General features: G+C 33.0%; 1 protein-coding gene across 1 annotated transcript; it reads right to left on the bottom strand.

Annotated features, from left to right (window-relative positions):
- LOC139483354 (mannosyl-oligosaccharide glucosidase-like) lies at positions 1–13,319 on the bottom strand. Its single transcript, XM_071267379.1, has 8 exons — positions 12,606–13,319; positions 11,015–11,060; positions 10,154–10,249; positions 9,442–9,744; positions 7,541–7,714; positions 5,532–5,717; positions 2,403–3,025; positions 1–1,821 (listed from the first exon to the last, which is right to left on the bottom strand). Exons 1-8 carry the CDS (start codon positions 13,317–13,319, stop codon positions 13–15), a joined length of 3,951 nt encoding a protein of 1,316 aa, XP_071123480.1. The 3' UTR covers positions 1–12.
- Between the last annotated feature and the right edge of the window lie 940 nt (positions 13,320–14,259).

Here is a 14,259-nt window from a genome sequence, read left to right as displayed (position 1 = left end):
GCAAATTGTGATTTAATATTCTTCGGCCATTATTGCAACTATAAGAGCTGACCAACCTGAAAATGGATGAGAACCCTTTCCCTCTCCTGTTTGATCGTCATATTGTTCAAATAATGAACCCTTTTTGCTATATTCTCTGATTACATTTGATATAATATTATTTCGTAATTCCTTATAAGTATCTAATGCGAGTTTTTCATTTTTTCCAGGAGTTTTACCATAGTAATATAATCCACTTAAAGTCAAATAGTTCATATTAATCCATATCGAACCTCGCCAATAAGGAGGATCAATACCCGTATTTGGAAGTTGATAAAAGCTAGAATTTCTTGCAAGCGATCTTAAACCAAAATTTGTCCATAATAACTCTCGTCTTCTAATGTCAGTTATCATTTTCGTTAGTCGAATTGAATCTGGATCAATTATTCTTAGCATCAGCGGAAATAAGCTCGAATATCCAAAGGAATTCATAAACCATAAATTGTGATTTTTATTTGGGTCTTTTGTATGTTTCTCTAATCCAACATCACTATACATTCCTATATAGGAAGACCAATGATACTTATCAAGAATTTCATTATCAATTAAAAGCTGGTGTGTGTCTTCATAAATCTGCCACTCCTTTTTAATTTTCTTTCCAATATCTGACATAACTCCGGATGCAAATGCCATCCAACAACGGAGATCCAAATGACGTTCATGAGAACTTGGAAGCGATGCTCGTGGGTAGTCATCAAATCCAGACGAGGGTGTTAATGGATTTTTTTGCTCTTTTGTCTCATAATGTCTTCCTCTCCAGTAGTATGTTGAAGGTATGACACCAGCTTGACTTGTATTGAACCAATGAAACATCATCCTTAGTCGTGGAAAGATATTGTTCAAAAATTGTTTATCCGTCAATCCTCTCCTCATAAGTTGTTTTAAAGTGATAAAAATCGTTGGTGGATTAGCGTTTTTATTGTCCTGTACAATGAATTTTTCTGGAACTCTAGCCCTAGCTTCCTCTCCAAGAATTTGCTCCCGTGGAATCCATCCTTCATTATTTAGTAAATCTAACCAGTGAGCTATGATGTCCTCAGTAATTTTAGGATCCCACAAACTAATCAGCAGGTTATCAAATCCAACATTCCACAAAAAACCTCTTGGGAAAAAAGTTCTTGAGGGTATTGATGTATAAAGTGCAGCTGGCCAATAAGATAGAGGGTCTATGTTATATTTTTCGTTAAAATCAGATTTTACAAGAGATGAGCCGTAGAAATAACTTATTTCACCAAGCAGATTACTTATTCCGGCCTTAGCGAAGTCAACTTGTTTTAACGAAAATCCTTTACCTTGTAAGTTAAATGTAGATGCAAATCGGGTATCAAATTCTTGAGATGCTACTTTTAGAGCCTGAGTCAAAACCTCGTCCTTCATACTGTAAGGATTAGGCTTGTTGTGAAATTTCCCTGTTTCATAAACTATATCTATTTCTAAGGGTAGTACTCCCGAAACTTGATGGACGATTATGTTTGTTTTAGAGAGAATCTTCGGTTTACGAAATGCCGTAAAATAGTGCGTATTGTTCCAAGAGTCACCATTCATATAAAACATCAAAAGATCTTCTAAATTTGTAAAACCTTTATGTTGTGCTACAAGTCGGGAATACTTGACCTTGTTTGTCTTTCTTGCTGACGGAAATGTAAAGACAAAATCTCCTAAATCTGAGGAACTACCATCTATGTGTTTTAGCCTTCCTCTTTCAATGATAGGATTTAGTTTCCCGTCATCATCTAATGCAACATAAACCAATAATGATACTACTCCTTGCACTTTTCCAGCCTGTAAATGTACATTAGTTGGATTAAACCTAATTTCCGTCCGTGAATATATGTAAAAAGAAAATTGGCGGCCGATTCGGTTTTCGTTATTCGTTATTCTATACCACACTGGTTGCTATCAGTTTATTTAAAAAAATTATTACTCAAAAAATTACCTAGTATACAATAAGAAATATACAAGCTTTTTTTAATTCGATGCTAAACACTTTTTTCTTTATAATTTATAGATATATGTCAACTATTTGTTTTGATGTCATCGAATATTAAAATTTAAATTTCTTTTACTTGGAAAATTAGAATAGCGAAGCAAGATCGGAATACCAAAATATGAACCAATTAAAACATACATTATTATTTAAGAAAGAACGAAGAACGTAAGATAACTCATGAAAATGTGATTTTACTTCTGTTAATGTTTAGTACTTGGGACTCGGACAACTTTTTATTTTTCTGTCAACATTATAAACAGAAAGGGGGATTCGAAAGGAAAATTATGATCCGCAATACCAGTCTTACAAGTACTGAAATTTTATTGATGCATAGAACTTTCATTCTTCAAAAGTAATGTGTATTGATACCTACTATTGGCATAACTGAAATTCTCCATGACCAGTCTCCTCCACTATCTTTACTATGACGTTTTATAAATGATGTAGTCAATATAAAGTTCGTGTCGACAATTTCCTGAATTCCAAAGTTTTTGCCATCATGTTTTTTCCAACCATATCTTACAACGTTGTCATTCGGCATGCACCAATGTCGTAAGCTAGGGTTTGGACGCTTTTTGTCTCCAGGGAATTCCTCAAACCACATCAGACCTACAACAGGAGACCGTGGCGATCTTGTCTTCATACCAAAATATAAATTAGCACGGTATGTTCCCCAGTACATTTGTGGGTTTACATATGGCGTTGTGGATGTTTGTGTGCTAACTTTCGGTTGGTCTAGCGGTGTTATAACTCTCGAAATATTTCTTTCTTGTAGATAAGTGTCATACAAATTGTACGTCAATATTCCTAAGAATAATGAAATTATTGCCGAGATGAAATACGTGTTACATCTAAAGTAAGAAAGCCAAGAGCTATTAGATTTAACTGGAGGACTTTTCAAAACGTCTCTACTGGAATGGACACTGCCAGGTTCCTGTTCTAATCCCTCATTTGCAATTTTATCTTCAAGCTTTGCAAGCATTATTTCATTTTTTTCTAAAAAAAAAGGACTAAATTAAAATTAAATAGTTACAAAATGTAACAATACAATTTCATTCATGATTTTATATTCAATCAAACAACATTGGTATACCCAAGTGTTTATTGCAGCTTCTTGCAAGTTAGAAAACAATAAACTATTTATGATATTAGGTACTAGTCAGAACATCAGTACTGACATGATTTAAAAAAAAATGTCAGTTTATAAATTTACAGATAATCAAGAAACTAAGTTTTCAACTCCCGTAAGAAAAGTTTACCGTAGACATATTTGGCTATTATGTTTAGCTCCTTTAGGGTCATTTAGCTAACCTGTATCGATACTTATTGATTTTTGACCTTCGAATATTCAAATTTAAGCGTTCCTTATTAAGGTTAATCTATCAATTTTTTTGGACGCATGCAATGTTTAAAGTATTGGTTTCATTTTTGACAGTCATGAGTCAAAACCGTTTTTAGTCGACTATCAGTCCCCGAGGGCATCTTCGGCTCGGTAGTTAGAACTTAGATATGGCATGCAATGATTAATAGCAATCTTTCTTACATTGCCCGTTTAAATTTATTATGAAGTACAGAGAAACTATGGTTTAATCTTCTACTGAACAAACTTGATGTTAGATAGATTAAGGTATTATATGCAGCTCCTCTTTGGTTATATATCTTGGAAACCGCTTCCGAAGTATGTTATTTATAATTTATTCGGTTTTTTTTATACAAATTATTTCTTAAATTTAAATTTATTGTATTTAATCGTGTTTTTAATGTTTTGTTTTAAATTAAAGAATTCATGGTCAAACATTCTGAGAAAAAAAAAATTGTATTTGTTTACAATTTATTCATTAAAATAGTTTGCGTCCCTTTTTAAAAATCCCGAACACTGTGTTTTAATTGGAATTCATCAACTTTATATAAATCCCTTAATCGTGGTTATATTTATTATTGAACAAGCTGTTCAGTTGTTAGGATGCTATCTAAATATACTTTAAAAATAATAACTGCATACATGTGCTCATCGGTTATAAGTCAACAACTACGCGCGTTTGTTTACAAAATTAGCATCAAAGCACACGTAAAGTACAACCTATAAACTAGAGGCTCTCAAGATCCTGTGTCACTCACCTTGGTCTATGGACAGTCTCCAACATTGACGATAATATACCATGGCAAAACACTCTATTTTTGGTATCTTTTATTACTGATCTTTTAGTCTGTTAATTGTTTTTACTTATTAATAGATTTTGCCTTGCTGATCACGTTTGTGATTTAGAGTGTTTATTTAGCTATCATAATGAGGTATAACAGAAAGAAAGAAAATCCCTAGAAATCATCACCGTTTTCATGATAAACGGCAATCAAATGCCTCGCCGAGTGCAACTGGATACGGCCACAGAGGTCCAACTCTGAAGAGTAGTGTCAAAAAATGAACAAAATATTCGCACGCGATACAGGTCTGAATTTTGATTTATATATTAGATATTTGACACATACAAGGTCTCTTGCAGAGAATAACTGTATAGTCAAAGAAATTAGAATTGGTTATATGATTTGAATTTATGTATCCATCTTTTTTTCTTTTGTACCTTTATGCCCGCGTCACACTGTCCCGATTTTTATATACGATGGACACCCGAATGCGAAAATTGTAAGTTCGTACGAAGTTGGTCCCGATCTCGTTAAAATACCCAAAAGTGACCGAAGCAAGTACGATGAATAACGAATTCTATACGAGGGTGCCGAAAGTATATACGATAGCAAAAGATGGACATACGAAGGTTAACCGAAGACGGTATTTAAGCTTCATATCTCTGCCGAAGCCTACAAGATGGATCACGGAGGCTACGCGATGGATTACGATGATGGCGCGATGGCCATACGATGTCTAAAAGACGTCGTGTACAGCTTACGATGCATTTAAATTATATGCCGAAGGCATCACGCGTTTAAAATTGTTTGATCAATATTGAATATATATTATATTGTACATTTAATTTTTGGTTTAATCATAAGACGGAAGACCGTGGGTATTTCCAGTTACTGAATAATTTAGTTGATTTCTAAAAAATAGTGTATGTATCAAATATGCGTATTCAATTTACCATTTTCTGCATGTGTCATATACAAATATAGTGTCCATATTTGTCCCCAATATGTTACATACGAGGGGATGCCACGCTCGGCGTTGCCTTGTTTGAACTACATACTTCATTTGATGCTTTTTCATCTATTACGTTGAAATATTATATAGATAGCAAATCAAGATCTGTAAATAGCTTGGCATACACTTGTCAATTATTGTCCTTTTTATGGTGTGGGGATAAATTTTAAAACAAGTAATATCAACAATGCACATGATGCAAGAACAACCAGAAACGAGATTGATGTCAAGAATTATTTAGTCTACAATAATGCTGATGACATTTGTTTTGGAAGCAAATAGACATAGTGATATCAGGTCTTTAAAGCCTCTAGTTTCAGCATCTGTTACGATGTAAACGTTACTTACTGTGTATTGCTGATTTGATGTTCAATTCGTCCATTAATTGTGTAATTATCTCTTCCTTTTCTATACAATTAAAGCATTCAAAACTTTCATTGCATTGTGTGCAAACTGTAGTATTTGAAGTCAAAACGGTAGAGTACGAATTTCCATTGTTTTCTATTACATCACTTCCATATTCATCTCCTACTTCTTTAAAAACAAATAAAAAAAAATCCTTGTATATAGGGTAATAAAGACTTTTTTTTATTATCTTTAACATGATGAAGGTTATACATTTTTGTTGACCTGTAACATTATCATTTCATATGTACAATTGACGAAATAAATAATGTGAAAACAATTAAATTGTGTTTCGAAATTTTATTCATAAACTGGATATAGTTGCGTAACATAGAAGAAGGACAAAAGATACCAGAGGTATATCGAACTCTATGTCGAAAATAAACAGACAATGTCATGGTTAAAAATCAAAAAGACCAATTAGGAATCAAAAGCACACACAACACAACATAGAAAACTTAAGACTGAGCATCACGAACCCTAACAAAAACTGGGGTGATTTCAGGTGCTCCGGAAGGGTAAGTAGATCCTGCTCGACATTTGGCACCCGTCGTATTGCTCATATTATTTAAACCTGTTATTAAGTCTAATTTAGTACTTCATATTTGAGAAAAGGGTATGGAATTGTAGTTACGATATTAGAAACATAATTATATCAGTTATAATCTGCGAAACGGATATTCTATTCCTTGGCAAGCAATTTGTGATGGCGTCTGTAAAAGTAACGAAGGGATGACTTCAACTTCACCACTTGGACCTCTTGGTTCAATAGCTTCATTGTGAGCTCTACCAAGGAAATATTGATATGAAATACAAGCCCTGGAATATGGTATCTCAAAGAATTCTCTGAAACTGACATTATCAATATGCTTGATTTCTTGATTGACAACATATTTGTTACTTTAAGAGGAAGTGTTTTATAACACACTGTCGGCATTCGATTGGGAACGAATTGTGCCCCTCTTCTTGCCGACATTTCCTTTAGTATTACGAGCCAGACTGGAACTTCTTAGAAAGAAAGGTAAGAATTTAGCAATATCCTTTATTTTACTTTCCGCTATATTGATATTGTACTCTCAAGACTATGTTGAACGCATCTATCTCATCAATCTAGAGATAAAGGATACACCAGATACAGTTAAGTTTGCCCCATATCTAGACTTACATCTTGACATTGACAACGAGGGTCGGTTGAAAACAAAACTTTACGACAAAAATGATGATTTCAGCTTCCCAATTGTGTAGCAACATTCCTGCATACAGAGAAGATATCATAAACGCAAGTGATTCTATATTCACGGTCATTGTATTTCCTATAATGATTTCCTTTATAGAGGGTTGCTGCTCAAAAGGAAGCTATTACACCAAGAGTTCCAAAGGGTGAAGTTGATCCCTTCGTTAATTTTACGGACGGCATCACTTGTGAATTGGTTGACCGCTATGAAATAACCGTTTCACAGATGATGTCAAAACCACAATCCCCTTCCCTTTACATAAATGTGACCTACTGAATTATACTATTTACCGGGTTTGTAATTGCACGAGTACCACGACGGGTGCCACGTGTGGAGCACGATCTACTTACACTTCTGGAGCTCCTGAGATCATCCCCAGTTTTTGGTGGGTTCGTGTTACTTTTTCTTTAGTTTTCTATGTTTTGTCTTGTGAAATTCTATTTGTATGTCTGTCCTTTTTTTGTTAGCCATGGCGTTATCACATTATTTTCGATCTATGAGTTTAACTGTCCTTTTGGTATCTTTTACGCCTCCTTTACTAATTGCATTCCATTGTTCTCTTTCAATTCTACTTTCAATTTGACAGTAACAGTATCAACCATACATTATACTAGATAGCCTTTGTATAGACAAAACGACAATTTCGGACGCCGAATAATGGGAATGACATCTGTTGTTCAGAGGACCAGGCACTAACATATTATACATTTCAAATACCATATGTCTTTAGTGTTCCATATTGTTCCTCTGTAAGGGCAAAATTTGGAGCCGGGCTGGAATCGGGTGAAACTGTAAGACTTGACTTTTTTTCCGTTGTATATGGCAGTTCATATCTAGTTTCATTCAAGAATCCAAACCTTGATAACATCCCACAGAGGATATTTCTTTCCGCTGTAATTTAAGTCAATTATATTTTAGTTCATAAAAGATATATTTCAATGGAATGTCCCGGATGATATGACTAACACACGTGACATGATGTTGTCGTTGGTTCATGTATGTCATATTTGTGTTTCTTATATTGTTTGATAATGAATTAAGCTGTTACTCTTAACTGACTTTTTTCATATTTTTCATGTAGTGGCCTTTAAAAGACGACCATATGATATGGATTTTTCTCATTATCGAAGGCTGGACGGATGTCTATGTCTGTTAACGGGATAGTTTTCTCAACGGAAATCATACCACATCTCCTCATTTTTATATTGATGTGATTGCATTTTAATTTAATCTCTAGACTTAATAAATTGTACTATTTCTCTTAAAGTGAAAAGAAACATGGAATTCAAAAAAAAATATGCCTATGTTTTTAATATAATTATAAAAAATATGTCAACAAGCCTTTTTTGAAGAAAATTCTTTAATTTGTCAAAATTTAAAAAAAAGAAAAACATTTTTTAAATCATGTTAATTGTTGGCTTCCAGACAACATTTCGCCGACATATTTTCCGTACGCAATTACTTCAGCATGACCTGTCTACTTTTAGAAACGCGATGATCACAATACGTAAGTGCGAAGGGGAAAACCAAATTTGCAGAGTAGGTTAATACACGTTAACATTAGTGTAGTGGTTAGTGCAACGGACTGGTAACACCAAGGTTCCTGGTTCGATACCCGCTTTGTCGAGAAAATTTCAGGGAATGAATTTTCGACTCTCCCTTGGCACCATTTGCAAGTATGGTCTTGAGGTTATGATGATAGTCCACCGGAAGGGGACAATAAATGGCTGACCCGTGTTAAGAGAGCGCCATATCTCTTGCACGTAAAAGACACTCTTTTAGATTTCGAAAAAGAGCAGGCTAATGCCGCTACAAGGCAGCATTCGCACCTCGAAAATGGAAAGAAATTACTATAAGTTGCAATAACTTGTTTCCCAATCAACGATGAATAAATATGTCTAAACTAAACTAACATTGCTTTGTCATCGGTATAAACGATATCTTATCGTACATGTTAAATATGTGCTTACATGACAATACGTGCTTCTTTGTTGAGTGTTACAAAGGTAATACTAGGTAAATTTCGGCTTTAAAACATTACGATTAATTAGTTCTTAATTAATAACGATTATACGAAATGGATGCGTAGAAAAAGATAAACGAAGACTAAGTTAAGGGTATATGCATGCATTGGTTCATGAGTTGGATTAACAATTGTTTCACCTGTCACTCGTTTTATATGACTTTAATACTATACAATATATTGATTAAAACAGTCAAAGCCAATTGTTTTAAAATAAATTACACTAGATACTTAAACACTCTAAACTTAGCACAAAATTATGAAAATAGCTTGCTTTGTTTTTGTACCTGCCAATGCGAAATTATTACATTTGATTGTGATTGCATTTGGTCTTCTTTGAATGAGACATTGTTGTTATTTTAATTTATCTTTTTTTGGTTACTTTATGTTTTAATCGTTAAACGTATAGCTAGTACTTTATAAACATAAAAGTACGTTTTCTACCCTGAAAATATAATTGATTAGGGCATACGTTTTAAACGTTTCTGTTTCCTTAAACTTTCTCAAAATCTTTAATAATCTTATAAGCAAATTTTGACAGGATAACAGACTTAATTTTAAACATAAATAAATAACCTATACATGCTATATTTACCTTTTGTAATTGGAGACGTTAAAGTTACGACTATTTTTAATGTGCCCTTCACAGATGTGTCTATTTCTCCTGCCTTTGTTATCCTTTCTGTCAAAGAACGAAATGCGATGCGGAGCGATTCTTCATCCTTGAAAATTTCCCTATTTGCTGTCATTTTTAGCAGTATACAGCCTCGCCCAGCATAATTTAATTTGAATTGTTCTTCGTCATCGTCGCACGATCCATTTTTTAAACGATCAATAGCTTGACTTTCATTTGAAATAGGCCCGTTCACTTTTATTTCTATTGGTATATCCTGATTCTCTGTACCAAAAAAATGTAAAACAGTTTTTGAAATTAACCATTCCGCAACGAGAGAGGAATGGTAGAATAACTCCTATATACCAATTTTTTGTTATTACTAAGTATATTTTGGTTGTTGTTTAGGGCTCGTCAAAACTGTATGTAAGAATTGTCAATTCTTCATACATCTCTCTCTTTTAATATAATTTGTACTTGGTTTTATTTTTGTAGAATTTCTCTAACATTGAAGATTAACGTAAATCAAAAACAATCTCATACGAATCAAAAAATTAAACATGATGAAGATATTGATACTGAAAATGAGGACTATGATGAAATCTATTAAATTGTAATGTTACTGTTACATTCTATTGGTCAAATTCAATCACCAAATTATCAGTCTTGTATTGAATAACGAAACAAAGATTACCACTCTCTGTCTTTTCAGGGATTCTTAAGCTGTATTTAGAATCTCTGATCTCCAATTTTCTTTCAATTTGTTCTATTCTTGATAAAAACATGACACCTGAAAAGTATATTTTAAGCATGAAGGTAAGGGAGAAAGTTATTCGTCAACAAGCAATATTTTTGATCAATGGTAACCTCCATTTAATCTGTCCGGAGCTACCAGGGGGAGGGGAGGGTGCCTTGTACTGAAACTATGTTCAACAGATGGAAAACGTTGTCTGAAAACTTGTTTGTCGCAGTTTCTCGAGTTAGACCGAAGTTAAGATATAAGATAAAGGTTTTATTTACGATAAAATTAACTCGTAAGCATGACTGTTGTGTTTTCATTGATGTTATAAACTAAAATGTAAATCTATTGTAGAGGGGGAAAATCTATAGTAGAGGGAAAAGAGGACACCTTTATAACTATCGACCCAAATGTTGAAGGGTTTAAAATCAAAAGAATTAAGTGTAGATTATAAATGATGCAACATATACAAATAATAGATAATCGAGATGCTCCTTACTAAAACGTTACTTGGTTTTTACTGGTTTGTATGTTTTCCGGGTCGAGCGAAAAGTATATCTGTCAATAGAACTGATCTAGAGACAAACCTGTCTAAACAGATGAACTAGCATACTACGAAGATCATTTTTCGCAAATTTTTCTTTGTATATACAGATATAGATCAACCAAATTAAATTTTATATTAAACCCTTTTTGTTTCAAAAAATAATTATCCTGTATTAATAAGATAATTCAATTAATTAAATATACAGTATTGTATTATCATTATGCGTTTAACTTTCAATTTGTCAAAATAATTTTATACTCATGTATTACCTATTGACGTTAACTTTTCATTGATTCCGTTGATTCCACTTTGAAACTGAAATGAAAGTTTCATATAAAACTAGTTGATTTCTGCGACATTTCGGTTAAGATTAAATGTAGCTTTTGGTCATTAATTAGTCAAAATACACATTGCATTAAACTCATAATAAACAGTTAGTGTCATACTGAAATAACCCTTCTTTTGAACATAGTTGTTTTTCTCTACCTTTAAATAATGTGGGTAAGTGAAATACTATGAATACTATAAAGGTATAGTTTTGAACCCCAACAAGATTCAGTCCCTTTTCATTTATCTAAATATAACTTATGTCCGTAATTGCTCAATCATTAGGGTGATGTTTTCATTTGTATACTTTACATGTACAAGTATATCCAGAGATTTATTTAATAAAAAAAAACGTTCCCGAATCCCTGAACAGAATTGCATGAACCTAGAAACCTACTCATATGAGTGTGAATTTGCAACTACTGTTTCATTCAACTTGACCTATAATCCGGGATAACTAAATGCATATCTGAAGAAGGATGTATATATATTCATTTGCGTAAGTAAAGGTCTGTTTTTATCCTACGCAGCTCAGATGATGTGCCCTTCCGATTTGAATTTGTGGTACAATTTTATATTCCGGTGTCCCTTATCTAATTTTTTTTCTAGTTTGAGGGTAACTTTTTTGCAACAGCATTTTGTTAAAGTATATGTTTATATATCTGACATGTTTAATACCATTTTATAAAATTGATCATCTTCTTTTATGTTTGACTCTAAATCATTTCTAGGTTTCTTTGTATACAATATATACTTACATGGATTGGCGTATCATTTTGTGAGACATGCTCGCAGTTCCTTTTGATTTGGTATTGCAATGATGGATTGCATCTTTATACTATACATAGAGATTTGTTTTTTAAATAAACTTAGTTTTACTACTGTGGATTCATAAACACTAGTTGGATACCTGTTTTCTTGGATTTCGTGGGAACATAGAAACACGGAATTCAAATGTTAAACGAATTGCAAATTTGGTGGCTGAATATATGCAGGCTTTTGGAAAATCACAAAATTAATTATCTACGAAAATGCACATTTTTCTCTATCCACAGAAATTGTACCCACGAAATAAAGATCAACGAATCTACAGCAGCATGAACAACGAGACAATGCGTCATAATAAAACGCGTACTCCTAACACTTTACCCACATTTTTTTTTTTAAATTTGACAGGTAAAATACCTTTAAGTCAAAACGAACACTTTCAAGCCATTAAGTATGCACAATCTAAGAACAGTTTCAACAAAATGTATTTATTTTATAAATTATAGCATTGCTACAATATTGTCGACTGGATTGATGATTCACGTGCAAATAAAAAAACGAAATAATGTTTAAAACCCCGACCAGGTGCCTTAAAATTTATCATTTTTAGTATTCTTGAATAGGTTTAGATTATGTATAATGAAGTCCGTATTATTTGATTGTTTACTATCTATGCTCACGTTGAATTGCATTAACTACATAACAAATTGTAAAAATACAACAAAAAGTTCTAACTATCTGATCAATAATATCCTATGCACTTACTTTTGCATTTCTTTCTTCTGTTGCCTTCTCGTGTTTGTCTACTGATTTTTCCAATTCTGCAACAACTTCTGTAACCTTTACATCGTCTGTTGAGTTGTCTTTTGCAATGTCATTTATAGCTTTTCTCATGTATTTTTCAAAAATTCCACTAACCTCAGATGCAAATCCTAATGTTGCTGTTTCTAATTTTTTCCATAAGTTATCAAACGTAGTTTTGTCTACGCAGCAATTTGTATGTACATGAACAAGTTCATTCCTAACTCTTCGGATGTCTTGAAGCCATCTTTGATTTAATTTATTTGATGACTTACAACGAAAGGCAATAATATGTATTATCGATATATCAAGTGCAGATACTGTGATTGTTTTCTGAGCTTCAATTTTACAGAGACAAAACTGTGTAACGACGTTACAATACTTCAACTCATGATTAGGTTCAGGTGAACCAGTGTCACTATAAAGAAGCATAAACTGCGGTTTGGTAAGACTAGATTTTTTCCTGGGTGCCGCCAACGAATATGGTCCATGACATTTACAGCAAGGTGTAACAGGATAGTGTTGATGAAATAACGGATGCTTGTTATTTATGTCATCAAGAAAGTCTGACAAATGTTTACCCATAAGAATTCTCGTTTCAAAATTCAAACGGCATGCATCCAATGCAGGACCTTTCCATAATTCTTCGAGTTGTTGAAATAACCTTTTCTCTTCCATACTTTAATATCTAGAATATTACAAAGATTAATTAATGCATTCAGAGTTAGAAACCTCGTATCCGATATATTCTATTGATTTATTTCTTTTGTGTAGATCATATAAGTCTTTTACAAGGAAAGCTACCAAAAACACTGAACGTCAACATGTTCAATTAGACTTTTGATATTAATCTATTTTTTAAGTAAACATGCATAAGAATATGTTTTGTGTACTCTACTGGAAAAATAAATTGTATTAAATACAAGAGGATGAATTAAATTGACATACTGATGTATCCGTATAAAAGATAATTTGATAATATCAGTTGATATCTACACTAGATTGAACATGTTAAATGGATCAAATAAGTTTATAAAATGAATAACACATGAAATATTATACCTAATCTCAGTTGGTTTACCTTGACTGACATGGTAGTTTGGAACAAAGATTAAGTGATTATTTATCAAACATATTTCATCTTGTATTATACTATTAGCATATCTGAATCGATTAATTATTATAACCGTCATTTCTGTCTACCTACGAGAAGAATCAACAAACAAATTCTACCTTAAATTCATATTCTATCCAAATGGTATTTGTTGTATGTCCCGATTCTCTGTAAAAGAGGGACGAAAGATACCAAAGGGACAGTCAAACTCATAAATCCAAAACAAACTGACAACGCCATGGCTAAAAATGAAAAAGACAAACAGAAAAACAATAGTACACACGACACAACATAGAAAACTAAAGAATAAACAACACGAACCCCACCAAAAACTAGGGGTGATCTCAGGTGCTCCGGAAGGGTAAGCAGATCCTGCTCCACATGTGGCACCCGTCGTGTTGCTTATGTGATTACAAATCCGGTAAATTGTCTAATTCGGTAGGTCATATTCATGAAAGGGAAGGGGATTGTAGTTACGACGTAAGGAACATATCCGATATCATT

Source organism: Mytilus edulis, chromosome 7 (assembly GCF_963676685.1).
Source record: "Mytilus edulis chromosome 7, xbMytEdul2.2, whole genome shotgun sequence".
NCBI lineage: Eukaryota > Metazoa > Mollusca > Bivalvia > Mytilida > Mytilidae > Mytilus > Mytilus edulis.
The sequence above is the reverse complement of the archived record's forward strand: the minus strand, read 5'-3'. Positions and strand labels throughout refer to the sequence as shown.

Excerpts from the sequence above, each read along its gene's own strand:
- LOC139483354 (XM_071267379.1), bottom strand. The coding sequence starts at position 13,319 with ATGGAAGAGAAAAGGTTATTTCAACAACTCGAAGAATTATGGAAAGGT. Across the intron at positions 7,715-9,441 it reads AACGTCTCCAATTACAAAAG|CGGAAAGAAATATCCTCTGT; the intron begins GTAAATATAGCA and ends CTTAAATTACAG. Across the intron at positions 1,822-2,402 it reads GAATTTCAGTTATGCCAATA|GCTGGAAAAGTGCAAGGAGT; the intron begins GTAGGTATCAAT and ends GTACATTTACAG.